The sequence below is a fragment of the Apteryx rowi genome, unplaced genomic scaffold (genome assembly GCF_003343035.1).
Source record: "Apteryx rowi isolate R43461 unplaced genomic scaffold, aptRow1 scaffold_73, whole genome shotgun sequence".
NCBI classification, from domain to species: domain Eukaryota; kingdom Metazoa; phylum Chordata; class Aves; order Apterygiformes; family Apterygidae; genus Apteryx; species Apteryx rowi.
The window spans coordinates 1,446,303-1,464,925 of NW_020451016.1; the positions used below are offsets into that span (position 1 = coordinate 1,446,303).

At 36.5% G+C, this 18,623-nt stretch overlaps 1 protein-coding gene across 1 annotated transcript in view; it reads left to right on the plus strand.

Annotated features, from left to right (window-relative positions):
• KIAA1549L (KIAA1549 like) overlaps nucleotides 1–2,696 on the plus strand; it is a 68,617-nt gene extending 65,921 nt beyond the window's left edge. Inside the window, exon 20 of the mRNA XM_026087753.1 lies at nucleotides 2,415–2,696. Coding sequence (XP_025943538.1) covers nucleotides 2,415–2,696 — 282 coding nt within the window. The remainder of the gene's footprint in view (nucleotides 1–2,414) is intronic.
• The last annotated feature ends 15,927 nt before the right edge of the window (nucleotides 2,697–18,623 follow it).

Here is an 18,623-nt window from a genome sequence, read left to right on the forward strand (position 1 = left end):
ATGAAGTAAGAGCCAGATATCACTTGTCAAAACTGAAGGCTAACGATGAACAAAGCTGGAAAGCAGGTCTCCAACCTCCAGTTTGTTCCTTCCTTTAGAAGGGGGAGAATGTAACCCTGGTGTGGCAATCTCCAAGAAAAGAGGTGGGAAGAGCAGGTGGTGCCAGTAGCCCAGTCCTTTGTGTTTTGCACATGCAGGAGTGGAGAGGGGAAAAAAAGGTTTCTGAAAGATAACTGTGACAATGCAGAAGTCAGAGGAAACAAAAGATTCCTTTTAGCTTAATTTATCCTTTACTGAGCTTTAAATCACAACTTCTTGTTACCCAGGCTTTCAGCCCTGCTATGATTTAGCAAGTTTGAGTTTTTGCTTGCTTTCTGGTTTATGAGCCTTTAGATTATAGCTGGATCATGTGTCCAAGATTTTCTTGGCAATTAATAAAAATAGAGACTTAATTTCTAGAGGTGAAAACAGATTCTTTACTTTTCATATGTTTCCATTAACTGGATTGTAAGTAAAACACCAAATAAACACATGAAACAGGAGATCTGGCAACAAAGCGTTATCTTGTAAGCTAAATTTACTGTAGTGTATTATTTTCTCAATTAAAAGGTAAGTGTTGAAGCACTGTGGAAGAAGGGAGATGTGTCAGCCAAAGCTTTTTTTTTTTTTTTCAAAACCGCTACATGCTGCTCAGTAAAAGTAATAACCTGGTGGCCTCTAGTGGTTTGTTCACATGTTGGTACTACTAAAACGTTTCTTTGGAATAATCAATTATTAACTAAACAGGGGTGACTGCAGTTAGTTATCACTGGCATATCATGACTATAGCCTATGTATGCATACCATACTGAATGTATTTGGCATTCTGTGCATCACTGAATAGATATCCAATATCGTACAGATCATGCGCAAGTCCTAATGGTCAGATTTTCATAGGTTCTTAGATGCCTGAAGCAGCAAGATTTTCAAAAGCACTTCAGGGATTGTTGAGCTTTCATAAGGCCAGAGCCAATATAGGATTTAAGCAAAATGTAGGTACCTCATTCCAAACTTGTCATTCTGAAATCCATGCTGAGGTCCCATATTCTCCTGAAGGTATTTAAATTTGCAGATGTCTCACATCTTGACATTTGAGTCTGTTTGAAGACACCTCAAATTCTGAAATTCTGCTACTGGCATACCCAACAAAACCTCAGCCTGGGTGGGTCAAGCACCTTAAACCTTGGGCTGAAATGCAAAACTTAGGTGAAACGTCTGTCTGGCCACCTGTGTTACATGCTTAAAAATAAGAGCTAAATGTATTTGGAAAGTTACAAGTATGTTTTCCCCATTTAAAGTAAAAAGAGGATTATGAAGTTAATGTTTTAGTGCTTAAACATTGTGGTAGCTTATCTGTTGACTCACAGTAGTGTAGTATTCTAAGTCAGCCAATTGGTAAAAAATAACATTGAACTTTCCTTATTTTTAATTGGAATGGATTAGAATAAGTAGTTGATATTAGTAAGCCCTTTTGCAAGAAGAAATAATCTTGTCCTAGTAATATGTTACAGGTTGTCTACTGTAACAACATAAAGCATGGTTCAAAATGAAGGGCTGTTGATATGCAGTTTCTAGACTTTTGCAAAACATAAAATTGTTTTTATTTAGTGCATTGAAAAACTTAAAAAAATTTCAGTTTTGGTAGGAATGTAAAGACTGGTATCATAGATCATGGATTTAATATCTCACAGCGACTAACGGCCTACCTTATTGTTTTAGCTTTAGCCAATGTAATGTGGCTGAAATCAATGAAGTTACGACAAAGCAGAACCCCTCCTGGGTAATTCTGGTAAATCTGGCCCGAAATGCTGATACTTCTAAGAAGTCAAACATCCTTTTCAGTGTTAAGCTTCCCAGTTTGAATTCTTGAGTTTGTTATCCTCATTGTCTAGATCCTAGAGAGTTTCTGTTAGGACCCTTAAGTTCAGAAACTTGACTAACTTGAATTAGACAGTGGCTCTGCAGATCAGCAAACTCTTCTTTTTTGTTCTAGGCTTTTCAGTGTCCTGAAATGTAGTAGCACTGCCTATTAAAAGAGGAATGTTTATGAAGGATAGTAAGCAAAGGACACACTTTCAGAAAAGCCTCATCTCTTCGACTTTTTGCAATGATGATAAATTAGGACAGGCAATATTTTCTGTACAAGCTATTTTTGCTAATGCAGTTTGGGCAGTTGAGTGCTTGGCTCATTGACATACATGCATAAATGGCACATACAGAAATATGCATTTTCAAACTGATACTCAGGAATATGAAGTTTGCTTTCTCTTCATATGGCCCTATCTGTTGCATCTTATTCTACTGCATGGAAGTTTGAATCATCTAGCAGGTGGCATGAAGCATCAATTGTTTTGTATAATTACAATGCTCTACAGGTGCCACTTCCTGGATACATAGAGGCTTATCCAAGGCCCCGCTACCAACATAATTCACCTTCACGTCTGCCTCGCCAGTACAGCCAGTCTGCAAGCATGCACCCTAGCCTGGAACAAGCTCCTTTGCCGTCCACTGCAGCTTCTCAGCAGAGTTTAACGGAAAATGACCCTTCTGATGCTCCTCTCACCAACATTTCTACAGCTGCTCTAGTAAAGGCAATAAGAGAGGAAGTTGCTAAACTGGCCAAAAAGCAAACAGATATGTTTGAGTTCCAGGTCTAATATCTTTTGTGACAGTGTTTGTATCATGTAACTTGTAGTAGCCAAGAAAGTGAGTCCTTTAATTTTCAGTTACAAACTTATTGTGACTTGTGCCAAAGTGATGGCATTTTTCTCCTTCTGAAAAGTCAATACTATGAARTGGATTAAAGCAGAGCAATGGGACTCTGAAGATATGTGTTCTGCTTGCCAGCTAAGGAAATGCTGCCAGGTAACTGTTTAATACTGATAAAATTGATCATATGCAATTGTTTGTCACTAAGCTCTTGTGCTGTGACCTRTCATCATTTGAGATGCTGCTGAATATGTCTGCGCCACACAATGTTTTATTTGCAGGCCCAGAAGTAGAACTGCTGAAAACAGCTTCTGCATGTCAAAACTTTGTTTCTTTGATTAAAGAAGAAAATACAGTAGTACCAGGTAAGCTAAAGGCCACAGTAGGTGTGGTAGTGATCATATTAATTGTTTGCTGCAGGACATTGTATATGGAATGCTGATTTCAGCAATGCAGATTCATTCAGCCTTTTCATTCTAGAGACCATATTCAAACCAAAAGAATTTGAGATGAGTAAGTAATATTAATAAATGTCCTGTAAATATCCCCAATTCTCCTCATCCTATTAACAGTACAAAGAAATGAAAGAAGAGAAGATTGTGACGAAAGTTAATGATATTTCAATAATTGGTGGCTACCTTGTCCATAAATGCCACTGATGAGTTACAGAGGAGATATTTTCAGCGTGAGAGAACACAATGCACGAAGAAGTAACAAAGGAAGCTGGTGCTAAAAGCTTCCAGGAGAAAAGAAAAATGGTTATTTGTGTTTGCCCTGTATTCAGGCTTTCCATTCTGAATACATGCAAAGCTGGTAAACTTGAGACCTTTGAGCAAGTCTTTCCAACGTGGGATAATGAATACACCTGCTCATACAAGAAAACCTCTGTTTAACACAGTGCTTTTTTCTCTTTCTTAAACAATGATATCTAGTAAAGCGATGCCAGAAAGTGCTACATGAAGCTGCAGTTGATTTTGATTACACTGGAACATTGAATACACACCTCTAGATTCCTCAGTCTCTGCAGGAAGTTCTGAATGTAGGGGACATCATTGTTATACTAACATGTAAATAAGTGAATGGTCACATGGATTAACAAAACTACTAATGTTCTGTGCGAAAGAGAGTATTTCCTGAAACTATGTTGACATTACACTAAGCAAGATAAAGGTCACTAACTCTTAAACTGCACTGTGGTATGAATCCAATCCAAAAAGAAAATCTAAGCAGTTGAATGGAACAATAATTTATCTTTTGCTGTTAAACAAAATAGTCAGAGATCGTGAAAACTTCCAGTTCCTTCAGCAATTAGCTTTGGGAACTGAAGTTGTTATAAAATACTTTGTGTTGGGCATGTTTGATGTCAACTGGAGTTAAAGGTAATGTCCTTCATCTTAGTAAGTGATTTAATTAGCATCAATTGCTTATGCTATTTTGGCTGATCATTTCATTTTTCTGAGTTTGTTTGGTCTTTACTGAGGTGAGAAAGGGAACTTGGTTTAGCTTTTTGGTCATCAGAAAAATGAGAGGAGAAGGAGAGAAAAGACTAGAATAAGGGAGAGAAGAAGAAATTGATGAAGCACAAACTTCTGAAACAGAGCTATTTTTTCCCCCCAAAATTATGTTATAAACCTTGTTTGACATTGTGATGCATAGTTATCCTAGAATATACAGATATCTTCTGCTCCAAGACCTTAAATATTGCAAAAGCTTATGGAATTCTGGTTGATCTTTAAACAAATGTGAAATTTCATTTTTATTATTTAAAAATCAGATATAAATAAAATGTATTTTTGTAATCTCCATGTATATATATGCTGTATATTTATATAAGTGACTAGTCTGCTATAGTCAGAAAATTTCCATAAACCAAATGCAAAAAAAGAAAAAAAAATGCTAGTAATTTTATGGATCAATATTAACATGCCTGGAGTACACAAATATACATTTGGGTGACTTAGATAATAAACAACCAAAGAAACTCAATCTTTCATATGAATATAAGTCTACTAAAGACAGATTGCTGTCTCAGTTACTTGACATCTAACTAATACTAACCTATCAGTGTAACACAATACATCTAAATGTCTTTTTGTGTTGAATTAAAAGCTGCCTAAAAATATCACAGTTAAAAAGAATGACTTAAAAATACTGAGCCAAACTCTGCTTGCCCTAAATAGAATAATTCTGTTTGGCTTCAGTGGGAACTGAACTACCTGAAAGCAAGGCTGAGTTTCTCTGTTAGGTTTCGTCTATATATGCAAGTTTCACTAGAATAATTTGAATGTTAGTGTGCTTGTTTTTCAATCAGTGTATTTAAATTACCGTAACACAAGTGCAGGCATAATTTAAGAGCAGCTTATTTTTATTTAGCCTAATCTGCTTCATAACCAACTTAAACTAACTTGGTAAGTGAAATTTATGTTAATTTGTGTCAGCCACATTTTGCATCTGCTTTATTACCTCAGTTTTTGAATCATTCATCTAGTTAATCCAGTGAAATTTTGCATGTAGATAAGCCCTTCTATGCAATGGGAATAAAATGTCCTGTGAAATAAATTTCTGAATCTTAAACTCCAGTTTTGCAGAATTATCCTAAAGCTGCAAGTGTGGAAGCAGCAGACATGGATGGAAGTGCTGAAGCAATATAGCTGGGAAGGATAATGTTATGATGCGTTCCCTAAAGAGTGACAGGAGGTATGGCATACCAGACTTAAATAGCATCTTTGGGAAACTTAGCTCTGCTTGTAAATCTGTACCCATTCTTAAATTTAAGTGAATTAGTAGTTCTATTGAGAAACATATGGGGGCAAAGCCAAGCATATATCTTGCCGTACTGCAGATTAAAAAATTTGGAAATGAGATATATGTACAGAGGTTGAATACCTACCTGCAAACAAATTGAACAAAGGAAAAACCAACAAAATAAAAACATTTAAACAGCCTTTTAGAAAGGCAAAGCATTCAGTTAAACAAAGTACTCTGCATACAACTGAGTAAGACCTGTTAGGCTTTCAAAATTAATTTCATTTGGTATAGTATTGAATATGTGCAGTCTATTGAATATTCCTTGATACATCACTCTGAAACCATTGTGGTGCACTTTATTCACAAAGATATTTTACATTCTTCATTCATAATGGCTTTTAATCTTGTTTGTAATATGTTTCTGTAATTTCTTTTGAAGTACAAAGCAAGTTAATATCAAGATGGTAAGGACATTCCTGGGAAAAAAATCATGCTGTAATATTTATACTGTCTGAGCACAAAGCAATGATAAAGTGATAATATAGTGTACAAATAATTTGTAATATAATAAAATTTTGTATGGCTACAATTACAATATAGTTTTTCAATATTAATTTCAAAGAAGAAAATATACCTGGTTAAAGTTATGACCTCAGCAGAATATATTTATGCCATTTTTACTGATAATGACTTAGTCATAAAGGGATTTCTAATAAATTCCCCAGTTTTCTTTCAAATGTTGTAAAATGTTAATGTGAAAATACTATTTTCTGTGTATAAAAAATGTTGATGTTCTGATCAATGTTTGTCTTCAGATTTGTAAAGCATTAGTAGAAACATCTGCAAATGGAACTCACATGGAATTACTTCTCAGTATATGTGTAATGACCACTCTCAGTAGGTACACTGTGTGATGTTTTATTGACATTAGTACAACAATAACTTGGTTAAGAGGGCACTCTCTGACAGTCATTTTTTGAGAAAAACGTGTTATCTGGATATGTGAGAAGCCTTAACATTCAGTGTAGAAATATGAATAATATTTGTATCTAATAATATTATGGATAGAACTTGATAGAAGTGCATGTAAATCCTATATAGAAATGGAGAAATTATCCTATGTAATGATCATTTCTTTTTCAGACTAACTTTGAAAAGGTGAGACATGGAAGAAAGAAAATGTGAGATAAAAAGTGCGTAGAAAAAGTATCACTGGATTCAGTGGCAGAACTCAAATGAGGCCTCTGTCTTGTTTAAGGGAAGATACATACAAAATTAACTTAATCTACAGTTTTACATTAGACTTTAAGATGTCTGACTATAAAGAATGAATTAGATTTCAATGTATTTTTTAGTCCTCCGATGTAAATGTGTAAGATCTAAATGCCTGCTTCTAAAAGTCTAAGGGAGCTTGAAAGCAGTCATTCATTTCATGTGGCTGACCCTGTACATCCTGGACACATTTGAGTAGTTCTGAGTACTGTGTCCAAGGATCCTGCCAATCAGTTATAGTCTTGACCTTGCGTTCCTTGTACATAGGCAATTCTCAGTGGCTTCACATATCTCATGGACATGAAATTGGTTAGGCAGCAATCAAGCGTGGGTAGTATGGAGAATATTAGCAGGTCAGGAGTACCTTAACGGTCTGGAAGCCATAGATCTTTTGTTATGTGGTAACTCATACCTACTAGAAAATTGTTGTGTTAAAGCAAATTTCCTTGGAAAGATACATTCTTCTCATTGCTGGTGACCGCTGTGTGTAAAATAACACTCAGTGCTATCACAAGAAAGTATATCAATTAATGCTCCCGCTCCTTTTTGTAAGCCAAGCGTAGTCTCTGTGTAACTCCACTTGAGAGACTGGCATAACTAACCTGTTTGCAGTGCCTCTGTGTGGTTTCCAGTTTCTCAGTGTGTGCTTGGTAAGATGTGTACAATGTCTCTTAAAAAAGAGATAATCTCTTTTAATAAAACACCAAGTTATATGTCATCTTATATATATTTTAGTAAACCATTAGGGGAAAAAAAGAAAAAAAAAGGCAACATACAGAATGTTAGTTTATTAATACCATTAGCCTTTTTGTAAAAAGCTGTGAAAAAAGCAAGGCAAGGGAGAGTTTGCTCTTCTGAGCTCAGGAGGACTGCTCACTTGTCAGCGTGTGTGTAGGAAAACAGCCCTCTTTTACTATTATGTCTGTTGGATCAAATCTCTCCTCTCTCCACTTACCTGTCCTTTGCAAAAGGGTACAAGCATACAACTTTTTTGAGTAAGTAATAAATAAGTTTGAAAATAAGTATATGAGGTAAATAACTTTTACCTAGTTCTCTGTGGTTGCTCCAGATGCATTACTGGCCTGTTGAGCCGTTTTTTCAAAGCAGCATGTGTTCAAAAAGAAATGAATCAGCTCAAGCTGTTTTCTACAATGTTATTTGTACATAGCACTTTGTAGATTTTATAACAGTGCTATATGTAATAAATATGTCTAATGGTAACTTACACTTTCTTTGCCACACTTTCTTTTCAGGACTCCAGGACTTGGTGAGATTTTTTTCCTTATCAAAATACTTTAAGGTTGTATTTTTCTATTTTAAAGTCTAGGCATGCAAAATGAGGATGAGATTGCTCATTTAGAAGGCTTTTTTAAACTTCTGCCTTTCTCTCATAAACAAATAATGCAAAACTTGACTTGTGGATATGAGATTTGATAGGTCAGAAAATGAATTGGGTGCCAGCTTGCTATTTAAAAAGAAAGTTACGAGATGGTCAGGTCATAAAAGCAAACCTAGCTGATACTGCAGAATCTTTATTGAGAAGTTAATTGCATTGCACACTGATTGGCATTTTGTCAAAAGTATTGGTCCTGTCCTGGGCGCCCAGTCAAAAATGTTCTGCAGCGCCCAAAGTGTGAAAAGCAATCAGAAAACTGTATGCCTGCGGATTCCAGTTGTCCAGGAAAATTTTTGCTAGGGCAGTATACAAGACATAGGAGATGGGACAGGGGTTTCAACGGGGCTCTGAAGTGGATCAGACTGCACTGTGCAACACACTTGCCCTTTGGGAGGCCCTTAACATGAACAGATACAAGAACTACAGCCATCCAAAGTGATGTGGCAGAAGTGTGGTTTAGGCCCAGATTTTTAAAACCGTTGAGATGGCCAAAAAATCAAATAATAGTTCGTGTTTTCAAAATCACCGTGATTCCATATGCCTATTGAAAATAATTAAAAAAATATGTGCATATGTATATATTTTTAGTACAAAAATATTTTTTGAAAATTGATTCTTAGATCCATCTTTGTCCCTATCCATTTAAGGTTCCTTAAGATGCACAGAGACACTAATGAAGAGTTAGTTCCCAGGGTTATACCATTGTAAAGCTCATGGAAGATGAGAAATGGGTGTTAAATAGTTAGATGGTCAAATGTGTAACAGATGTCTTGAAAATAATTACAAATATCATGAAGAGATGTTTCAGTAATTTGACTTAACTTTTGCATTTGGTCAAAATAATTCTTGTTTTAAGAAGTGCCTGAATTTTCATGAATTTCCATGCTCAATAATAGTCATTCCCAAAGAGCAGCTTGAAACTATTAAATTCTGTAAATAATTTTGTGACTATATAAATACACATTTACATATTAGACAATAATGGATCCAAAGGATTGTAAACTTTACAGAAAAAATTGATTCCACTGAGTACAATATTCAGAAAGGAAACGAATTTTTCTTCCAAAGCATGTCCCACTTCACTGCATTTCAGTGTGTTTCTATGCTATGTAAACTAGTGTCTAAACACCAAAACACACAGTGGCATCATTTAAAATCTCATATATCTGGTGAGGAGCACTGACTTTTGCAAACTCCAGTGGGATCATGTAAAGAGTGCCTGTGTACATGATTAATTAAAAAATTAATAGAAATAATAAAAAACCCCTTCTATTAAAGGAAAACAAAAAATTGTGGTCCTTACTCTGACTTTTTACAAGGAATCAGTGGCTTTCAGGTCCTGCATTACCAGCAAACTTACATGTTAAAAGCAATAGATATTTTGTCATGCAAAGCGGCAGAATACAGCAGCCTATGACAGGGATTTGCCAGGATCTAAAAAGCCAAGTGACTGTTGTAGAAGAATAAGTGGCAGACCTTCTCTTCTAGCAGTGGGTGGACACCAAGTAATTCTGGACTTACCACTATGGCAGGACTAAGAGTTTGAAGTTAATTGCTTGGAATCAATTTTATGTATTTTCTTAGCTTTTGATTTCCGTATTTGTTAAAACAATACAAAAATAGCAACATTAACAGCTTGTTCTATTTCCGAGTTATAAGCTTGGGAGATTTGCGTGTAAGCAAACTTGAGGTTTATTCTTTGTCCTTGCCTTTATCTACATTCAACTCTGCAAGCAGGAAAAGAAAAACACTTTATTCTCCACAAAATTAATTTTTGTATTGCTTTCTAGAGAGCCTGGGAGGGTTTTCTTCATATTGGTATAATACAAACTGTATTCAAGGTCACATATTTGATAGAAAAAATGACCAGAAAGCCAAAAAATTTAGAAAATAAGATGGCACCCATTTTATTGAGGCCTGAATATTGATTTAGGATTTAGCAATCCAGCAGTAACAGCTCAGACCCAATAAAGATTTTCTAGGGAGTTCTTTGGGTCCCATTAGAAAAAAATGTGTATAGCACGGATACTTTTACATTCTTTGATTTTTTTTTTCTTCATTTAACATGTTTCTTGCTGTAGCTGTGCGTTTTGAATCTTGACTTTTACAGCAGTGTACACCAAAAGCTGCTCTCTTTAACTCACAGATATACAGCTTGTGTGATAGTAGTAGTACCGTATGTGATAGAGGTTTTTAATTAGCTATGGCATGGCATGTCTTTGGCCAGTGTTTTGGTTTGTGATACTTACTGATGTCATCCTAGTGTTAAGGCGACATGAATGTAGATAATGTCTTCCATTGAAGTTACTGCCAAAACATCATCTCACTCCTAGGAGAAAAGGATTGAGCCAGTACTCTGTCAGTAAATTAACTGCCCCAGCTATCTTCTCATTGTGCGGAGAGAGGAGGGATGAGACCTGGTTCCAGCTCCTGGGGAGCTGGACGTTAGGAGATTGGAGGTCAGTTGTCCCTTCTTCAGAATTTTGGATTGGCCCTGGGCAAGGTGTTTAATCGAACTATGCCTCAGTGTCCCCATGTCTAAGGCAGGCATGAAGAAATACCTGTCCTCACACAACTGTTGAGGGGTTTAACTAACTGGTGTTTTTAGAAACTTTAAAATCCTGGAGCAAAAGCCAATACTTTAGTACAAAGCATTATTATTTCATGGAGCTTGACAATTGTTCAGGACTCTTCAAGTTATTATATCCTCTGGTAGCATTAAAATATATGCGAATTTACAACCCCCCCCCCAAAAAAAAAACTTTCTGATATTATTTTTGTTGTTCTAGGAAGCCCTTCTAATAGTAGCTTCTACACTTTTTACAGATGGAAAAGGCTTTCCAGAGATGTTATATCAAATATATAAATTGTCTCACTTCCTGTGCAACGCATTTCACTTCTTGATTAAATGAACTTTCCTTTTTTTTTTATGCCCTTGAGATATAGAAAGGACTAGCTCTGTGTGATTGCAAATATCCGTTTATCTTGATTATTTGCAGCTTGATTCAACTGAATTATAATAGCTGTGTCTGTGAAAATTGCTCACAAACTTTTAAGTGCATTTCTGTATAAAATGGGCAAATTTGAGTTTTCTGAAGCCAGTTTGAACTGAAAACTGAGAGTGATTTGTAAAGTCTAGTCTAGGGACTAAACTGAAAGAGAAAGAAAATAATTAATTAAAATCTTACACTATGCAATCAGAAATGAAATCTCCACGAACTGGTTCCTTTTGCAGTTAAAATCATGGTACATACCAATGGTAGAATTTTACATATCATTGAACAGGAGACATTTAAGATGTTCTGAGTCATTATCAAATGGCTATGTTTTTACTCTGAACTGTAGGGTCATTATAGAAATGAAGCTTATGGGTACATAGCATAGTTTTTTCATGTTATTTGATACAGCTTAGTTGAAGTTGTACATGTTCTTTCTTGGCAATTTTGCACATTAAATAAAATATATCTTAAAATATATGTTGCTACTTATTGATTGTTCCTGATGTGTCCTTTTCGGTAAATCAGCTGTTTGAAAGTGTGAGCATGCCTTTCTCTTGGAACTGCCAGGCTTCTGAGCTGTGTAGGGGTCCTGCTGCTTGTGCTCACAAGGAAGAACTGGAGAAAGGATAGGAAAAGAGTTTTAAGAGCTCCGCAAGTTAAAACTATGCATTTCAGCTGTGGTGGTCTGTCTAAAGAGAGGTGGTTGCCTACCTTGTGGAGGTGAGCAGGAGAATAATCAGTAAGCATGTGGATTTTGAGGACATCTTGTGATTCTGTGTTTCCTTTGTGAATTCTTACCTTCATTTCCTCTATGCCTTCCCCTATTACTCCTCTTGAAGAGGTCAGTCACTGTTATTTTTATTAGTGTTTATTCAGGCTTATATTTTCTGTTTTCAGTCAGAAATGAAGTGAAAAGAAAAAGGAATATGCAGGTATGTGTTTTTGACAGTCCTGATTTTGTATAATTTGTATTGCGAGACATTTGGAACAAAAATTCATTTTACTACAAGCAATACCTCTGTCCCTTCCTTCCTGTTCGTAGTTTCAGAGGAAAAAAAAATGGAGACAGAAAAGGATTTCCCTGACATAGAGACAGAAATTAAGTTTCTAGTGTACATAACATTACTAGTTCTGGACAGATGATAGTCCTTGAGAGGCTGTTATATATCAAGTTGTGACTGTGTATGCTGAAGTTGGCACAAGGGGTTGTTCTGGCTCTTTTCTAGATATACCAAAAATCTCAGCCTATTTTGCAAGTGTATGCTTTAATGTGTAACATTAAACAACTGAGTAGTTTATTAATAATTATGTTTCCTTAGAGAGCCCAAATGCTCCACTTACCAACTGCTAGAAACCCTTCTGATTAGCACCACTTATTAGTATTTCACTCAATAGCAGATGTCAGTAACCTTAAGAAAACCAACCAACCAACTAACCAACCAACCAACCAAGAGAGGCCAGGTTTCCTAGAATGTTGCTCTTGATTTCCTTACTTTTATGTATAGACATGAGCTCTGAATTTTCAGAACAGGCAAATCTAACAAGCAGCATTCACTGTTGAAAAAGAAGAGTAATTTTTGATAGCTTTTGGATTTCCTCTGTAATCTGTCCCAGAGCTAGTTAAGGCAACCGTGCTTCAAGATTAATATACGCTCTAATGATCTGTTGTAATCAGGATGAGTATCTATTTGGAGAATTTTAAGATCTAAAATAAAGAAGCAGTCTGAAATTTGATGGACCCAAATGTTTGGTATACAGTACTTTAAAATAAAGCTTAAATTTGTTCTTTTTTTCAAATGTGTTTGAAAATTCTTCCTAACTTCTCCCATCGTAGAGCAGCTGAGGCCACTGCAAGTTTCAGAAGGGAAAGACCTGAGGGCGTTGCATGGGGGAACACAGACACATCCCTCTAGCTGGACACTGTGCTTTCAGAGAGAGAGGTATCATTGCTGAGCCCTCATGTTCACTGAAAAGATGTCACAATCTGCTTTTTGAATAGCCTTCTTTGTTAAGTATTTGGAGATGAAAGGGAAGAACTTGTTAACATTTTGAAAACTTTGCCCATGAGTCAAAATCTTAGCCAACTGTTTCTTTCGTGAATGCAAGAGGGATAGATTAGCTGAGTCACAAGGGAGACTGAACATTTGTAAAAGAGATCTGAGCTGCACCAGTATCTAAATGTCTAGTTTAACCTTCCCTGAACAGTCTAAGAAAACAAAATCAGTTGAAAAATGGATGAAGTATGCTTTATAAATTAAAAACTATGCAGTAAGCTAGTGTTCTATTTTAGTTAATTTTTTTTTTAATGAAACAATAAACAAATATGGTTTCTAGATGCACTTATCTTGAAGGAAAAAACCCCATGTGCCTGCAGAGATGAGAGGAAATTGCTGGATGTAACAAGGTCAGGTGAATATAGAGAAGAAAAATAAAGGTAAAGAAAATGTTCATGGCCAAATGACAATTAACATATGCCTCATTATGTTTAACTGGTTGTTTGCCCAGGTTATGAATACAAACTTATTACTTTCTTGCCAACTTCATATACACAAATGGATTAATATTTCAAATTGAAAATACAGGAATACAGTGTTTTATTTCAGGTAGTGATATTTCATAAAATTTCTCATGTAGCTCCATTTAAGCCAAGAAAACCTGACTGATTAATGGCTGATTATGGCTGTAGGCAAAATGCAAGAGTTGATGAAAGATGAGGTGAAGTAATAGGGAACAACGATAATATGGAATGGAAATCCTTCTTTTAGGTCTTTGCTATAATCATGGGCAACTTAAAGACTGATTTAGGAGTGAAATTATTCTGGAGATTTCAGAAAATGAAGTTCCTATGCTACTTCATTTGATTTAAAAGCTCTTACTTATGAGTAATGCCTCTGAAGACCACTGTATGCTGGTCCTCTTTGTCCTGTCCAAGTTTGTCTGTCCTGTTGTCTTTAAGTATATTAATATGGCTCCCATTTTCGTAGTAATTAAGCATTAAGTAATTAAACATTACTGTTTATAGATTTAGCCTTAACATTCTTTGTGAGAGATTTTTTTATCCTCAGTCTGCAGACGGAATTGTAAGAAACTAAAGCCTAGATTTCCAAGGATATTTAGGTACCTGTGTGCCTCTTCAGGCACCTAGGCATTTATGTATTTACTGATTCAACCACTGAGATGCGGTTGGAAAGAAAGAGCGAGAGAAGTTGTCTGTGATTATGATACTTATGAGAATTTCCCTGCCCCGTAAGTATGAAATTAAATGAATAGAACAGACTAACAGAAATGTTGAAAAACCCTTGCCCTTGAAGTTACCTGTGGGTCATGATTTTTGAGGATGTGAAGTCCTGGGATGGAAGAACAAACAAGCTCATGTCAGCTGTGTTTTGCATGGGTTTCATCCAGGTTAAGTGTGTGTTGACCAGAGCTAATGCAAATTAGGTGAAAGAGTTTAAGAAGGCCACTTTGGAGTTAGTTGTGATGTGCTGTTTGCAGTAAAAGATGCCTGCAAATGACCTGGGGAGGGCACTGGCCCGCCTGTGCCTCTGGCACGGCTTGCCTTCCCTGTCTTGCTGCTCCCTGACACAGGCTTCCAGCACTGCTTGAAAGAGAGCTTGCATTTGATGCAGTCCCTGCATAAATAAAGACCGGTTTGATATTTATTGTTTTGTTTTATTAAAAAGCATAATCATTAGCAGATTAAATTGTGAATTGCCGTATTGTCAGGGACGCCAGAATCACAATGGCAACTGTGGATGGTAAGTTTTTGTTTAAGATTTCCTAGCCTTTCTGATAAAGTGCAATTATTACAGTTTGGCAGTTGAAAAATGGGAGTTATAAACTGATTAATTTTTTTAATATAAATTCTCTGTAGGATTGATTAAAATCTGTCTGGAAAGAATAATACATTAAGAGTGAATGCTGTAATAAACAGTAAGAGGAAGTAAAATTTTGATATATTGTACTAAAATGCTTCGCAGTTGAGCAGCTTTAACACAATTTAGAACAGATTAAATTGTTAATTTTTTTTGAACAGCTGTTTGCAAAAATAGGATAGCTTCAGGGTTGCTTTACACCTTTATACCATTATGTCATACTGCCACGTACTGTTCTTGAATTAGAACAAGAAAAAGCAATTCTGTCTTTTCTACCAAAAATTGTATCAGTTTAACAGATGACCCTGTTTACTTCTTCTCTTCATCACTACAGGCATGCTTCATTTTATTGCACTTCGCATTATTGCACTTTGCAGATACTGCGTTTTTTACAAATTGAAGATTTGTGGCAACCCTGCGTCAAGCAAGTCTGTCAGCACCATTTTTCCAACAGCATGTGCTCACTTCGTGTCTCTGTGTCACATTTTGGTAATTCTCACAATATTTCAAACTTTTTCATTATTATTATATCTGTGATCAGTGACCTTTGATGTTACTGTTGTAATTGTTTTGGGGTGCCATGAACTGTGCCCATATAAGATGGTAAACTTAATCGATCAATGTTGTGTGTGTTCTGACTGCTCCACCGACCGGCCACTCCCCCATCTCTCTCCCTCTCCTCGGGCCTCCCTATTCCCCRAGACACAGCAATATTGAAATTGGGCCAATTAATAACCCTACAATGGCCTCTAAATGTTCAAGTGAAAGCAATAGTCGCACATCTCTCATTTTAAATCAAAAGCTAGAAATGATGAAGCTTAGTGCAGAAGGCATGTCGAAAGCCGAGAAAGGCCAAAAGCTCGGCCTCTTGCGCCAAGCAGTTAGCCAAGTTGTGAATGCAAAGGAAAAGTTCTTGAAGGAAGTTCAAAGTGCTGCTCCAGTGAACGCATGAATGATAAGAAAGCCAAGCAGCCTTATTGCTGATATGGAGAAAGTTTCAGTGGTCTGGATAGAAGATCGAACCAGCCACAACATTCCCTTAAGCCAAAGCCTCATCCAGAGCCAGGCCCGAACTCCCTTCAGTTCTATGAAGGCTGAGAGAGGTGAAGAAGCTGCAGAAGAAAAGCTTGAAGCTAGCAGAGGTTGGTCATGAGGTTTCAGGAAAGAAGCCATCTCCATAACATAAAAGCGCAAGGTGAAGCAGCAAGTGCTGATGTAGAAGCTGCAGCAAGTTATCCAGAAGACCTAGCTAAGAGAACTGATGAAGGTGGCTACACTAAACAACGGATTTTCAATGTAGATGAAACAGCCTTCTTTTGGAAGAAGATGCTATCTAGGACTTTCACAGCTAGAGAGGAGAAGTCAATGCCTGGCTTCAAAGGACAGGCTGACAGCAAGAGAACTAGAACTGACAGCAAGAGAACTAGAACTGACAGCAAGGGAACTAGAATTAGAAGCAGAGCCTGAAGATGTGACTGAATTGCTGCAATCTCATGATAAAACTTTAAAGGATGAGGAGTTGCTTCTCATGGATGAGCAAAGAAAGTGGTTTCTTGAGATGGAATCTGCTCCTGGTGAAGATGCTGTGAACACTGTTGAAATGACAACAAAGGATTGACAATATTACGTAAACTTAGTTGATCAAGCAGCAGCAGGGTTAGAGAGGATTGACTCCAGTTTTGAGAGAAGTTCTGTTGTGGGTAAAATGCTGTCAAACAGCATCACATGCCACAGAGAAATCCTTTGTGAAAGGAAGAGTCAATCAATGTGGCAAACTTCATTGCTGTCTTAGTTTAAGAAATTGCCACAGCCACCCCAACCTTCAGCAACCACCACTCTGATCAGTCAGCAGCCATCAACATCGAGGCAAGACCCTCCTCCATCAGCAAAAAGATTACAACCCGCTGAAGGCTCAGATGATGGTTAGCATTTTTTAGCAATAAAGTATTTTTTAATYGAGGTATGTACATTGGTTTTTTAGACATAATGTTATTGCACACTTAATAGACTACAGTATAGTGTAAACATAACTTTTATATGGACTGGGAAACCAAAAAAATTCATGTGACTCACTTTATTGCAATATTCGCTTTATTGCGGTGGTCTGGAACCGAACCCGCAATATCTCTGAGGTATGCCTTAAATCTAGATGTTATAAAAGACATTAATTTTTTTTAATAGAAGATGTTCTCCAGATCTTTAACCTGCCATTGCTGCCTCTGTCCATCTTTTTCAGTGAAAGGAGATTCCTTCCAAACATAAGGATACTGTCTCTCCAAAAACTGCCACAGATTTTAGCCTAAGTCAAAGTTTTACAACTGTTTCATTAAAAATTAACTCAAGCCATAACTCCTGTAATTTGGTGGTACACTTGCACACTAAAAGAACTACTACACTATGATAGTTTGTAATGTGTTTTTATGCTAATATGAAAATAGTTTTCTAAAACTTATTTTTATTTCTGAGGCATGGTAGTTTTATTAACCGTATCTATTTACTCTCAGTTGCATTTACTGTATTTGGAACTAAAAAATAAATAAAACTGTATCTTGTATTGGAATTACTGTGGTTTTCTGCTACATGTATCTTGAACTTCATCACTGGACTGGAAGGAATCCTGACATTAGCAATGTTAATTTCTAGTGTTTCTGATGAAAATGGTGTCTACCCTGTTTGTCTATAGTAGCTGGAGAAAGAAATGTTCAGACACATCTATATTTGGAATATCTAGTGCTGGAGAAATAATGCACAAAAAGGTCAACAAGAAAATATACTGTATTACAGAATTGCATGTGGTAAGTAGAAAAATATATGGAAGATCCGTTAAAATACTCTATAGTGATATACTGACAGAATATCCAGCCAAAATAATCTTCATCATGTTGGCTGCTGTTTCTTTAGCTTCTGCCTTGTTTTTATGCCTTGTATCTTTTCTTCTGTCATTGCCTTCAAAAGTTTATCTACACAGGAATGAAACATAATTTGTCATTAATTTTGTCCTTAATGCTTTACTTAAGAAAAATAACTCATATTAAGTTAAACTAACCAAGCTACTAATATTCTTTATAGTTTCCTGTCTAGAAAATATTTGAACAACTAGAATTTCTCACAAGCATTGAAAATAATATTAAAATGGTAAAATATCTATTACTATGACAAAAGAAAAAAATATTGATTTCCTGTTATGGAAAGTAAATGTATGCAAACTACGTATCAATTTCTTTGAGAGCTTCCTTTGGATGTTTAAATGATGGCTTTTTTTTCTGTGTTCTTGTAACCTCTGCTCTCCTCCAAGGCTCCCGACTGACAGCCGGTGGCCTCGGAGGAAACAGTGACAATCTCCTTACCTCCTTACTGAAAAGCTCAGTAATTATGGTGTGCTGAACTATTGTATTTTCTGTATTTCCTTCGTATCCAGTAAGTTTTGAAATTAAACCGCCAAACTTGCAATATTTACGGTAAGCCTTCGGCCACCTGGGGTCATTGCTGGCCTTCGCACCAGCGCTGCTTTGCAGCCGCAGGCCCCTCGCCGGCAGCGGGCGCGCCCTGCGCGTGCAGCCCGCTCCCCTCTGCGCCGCACCGCGC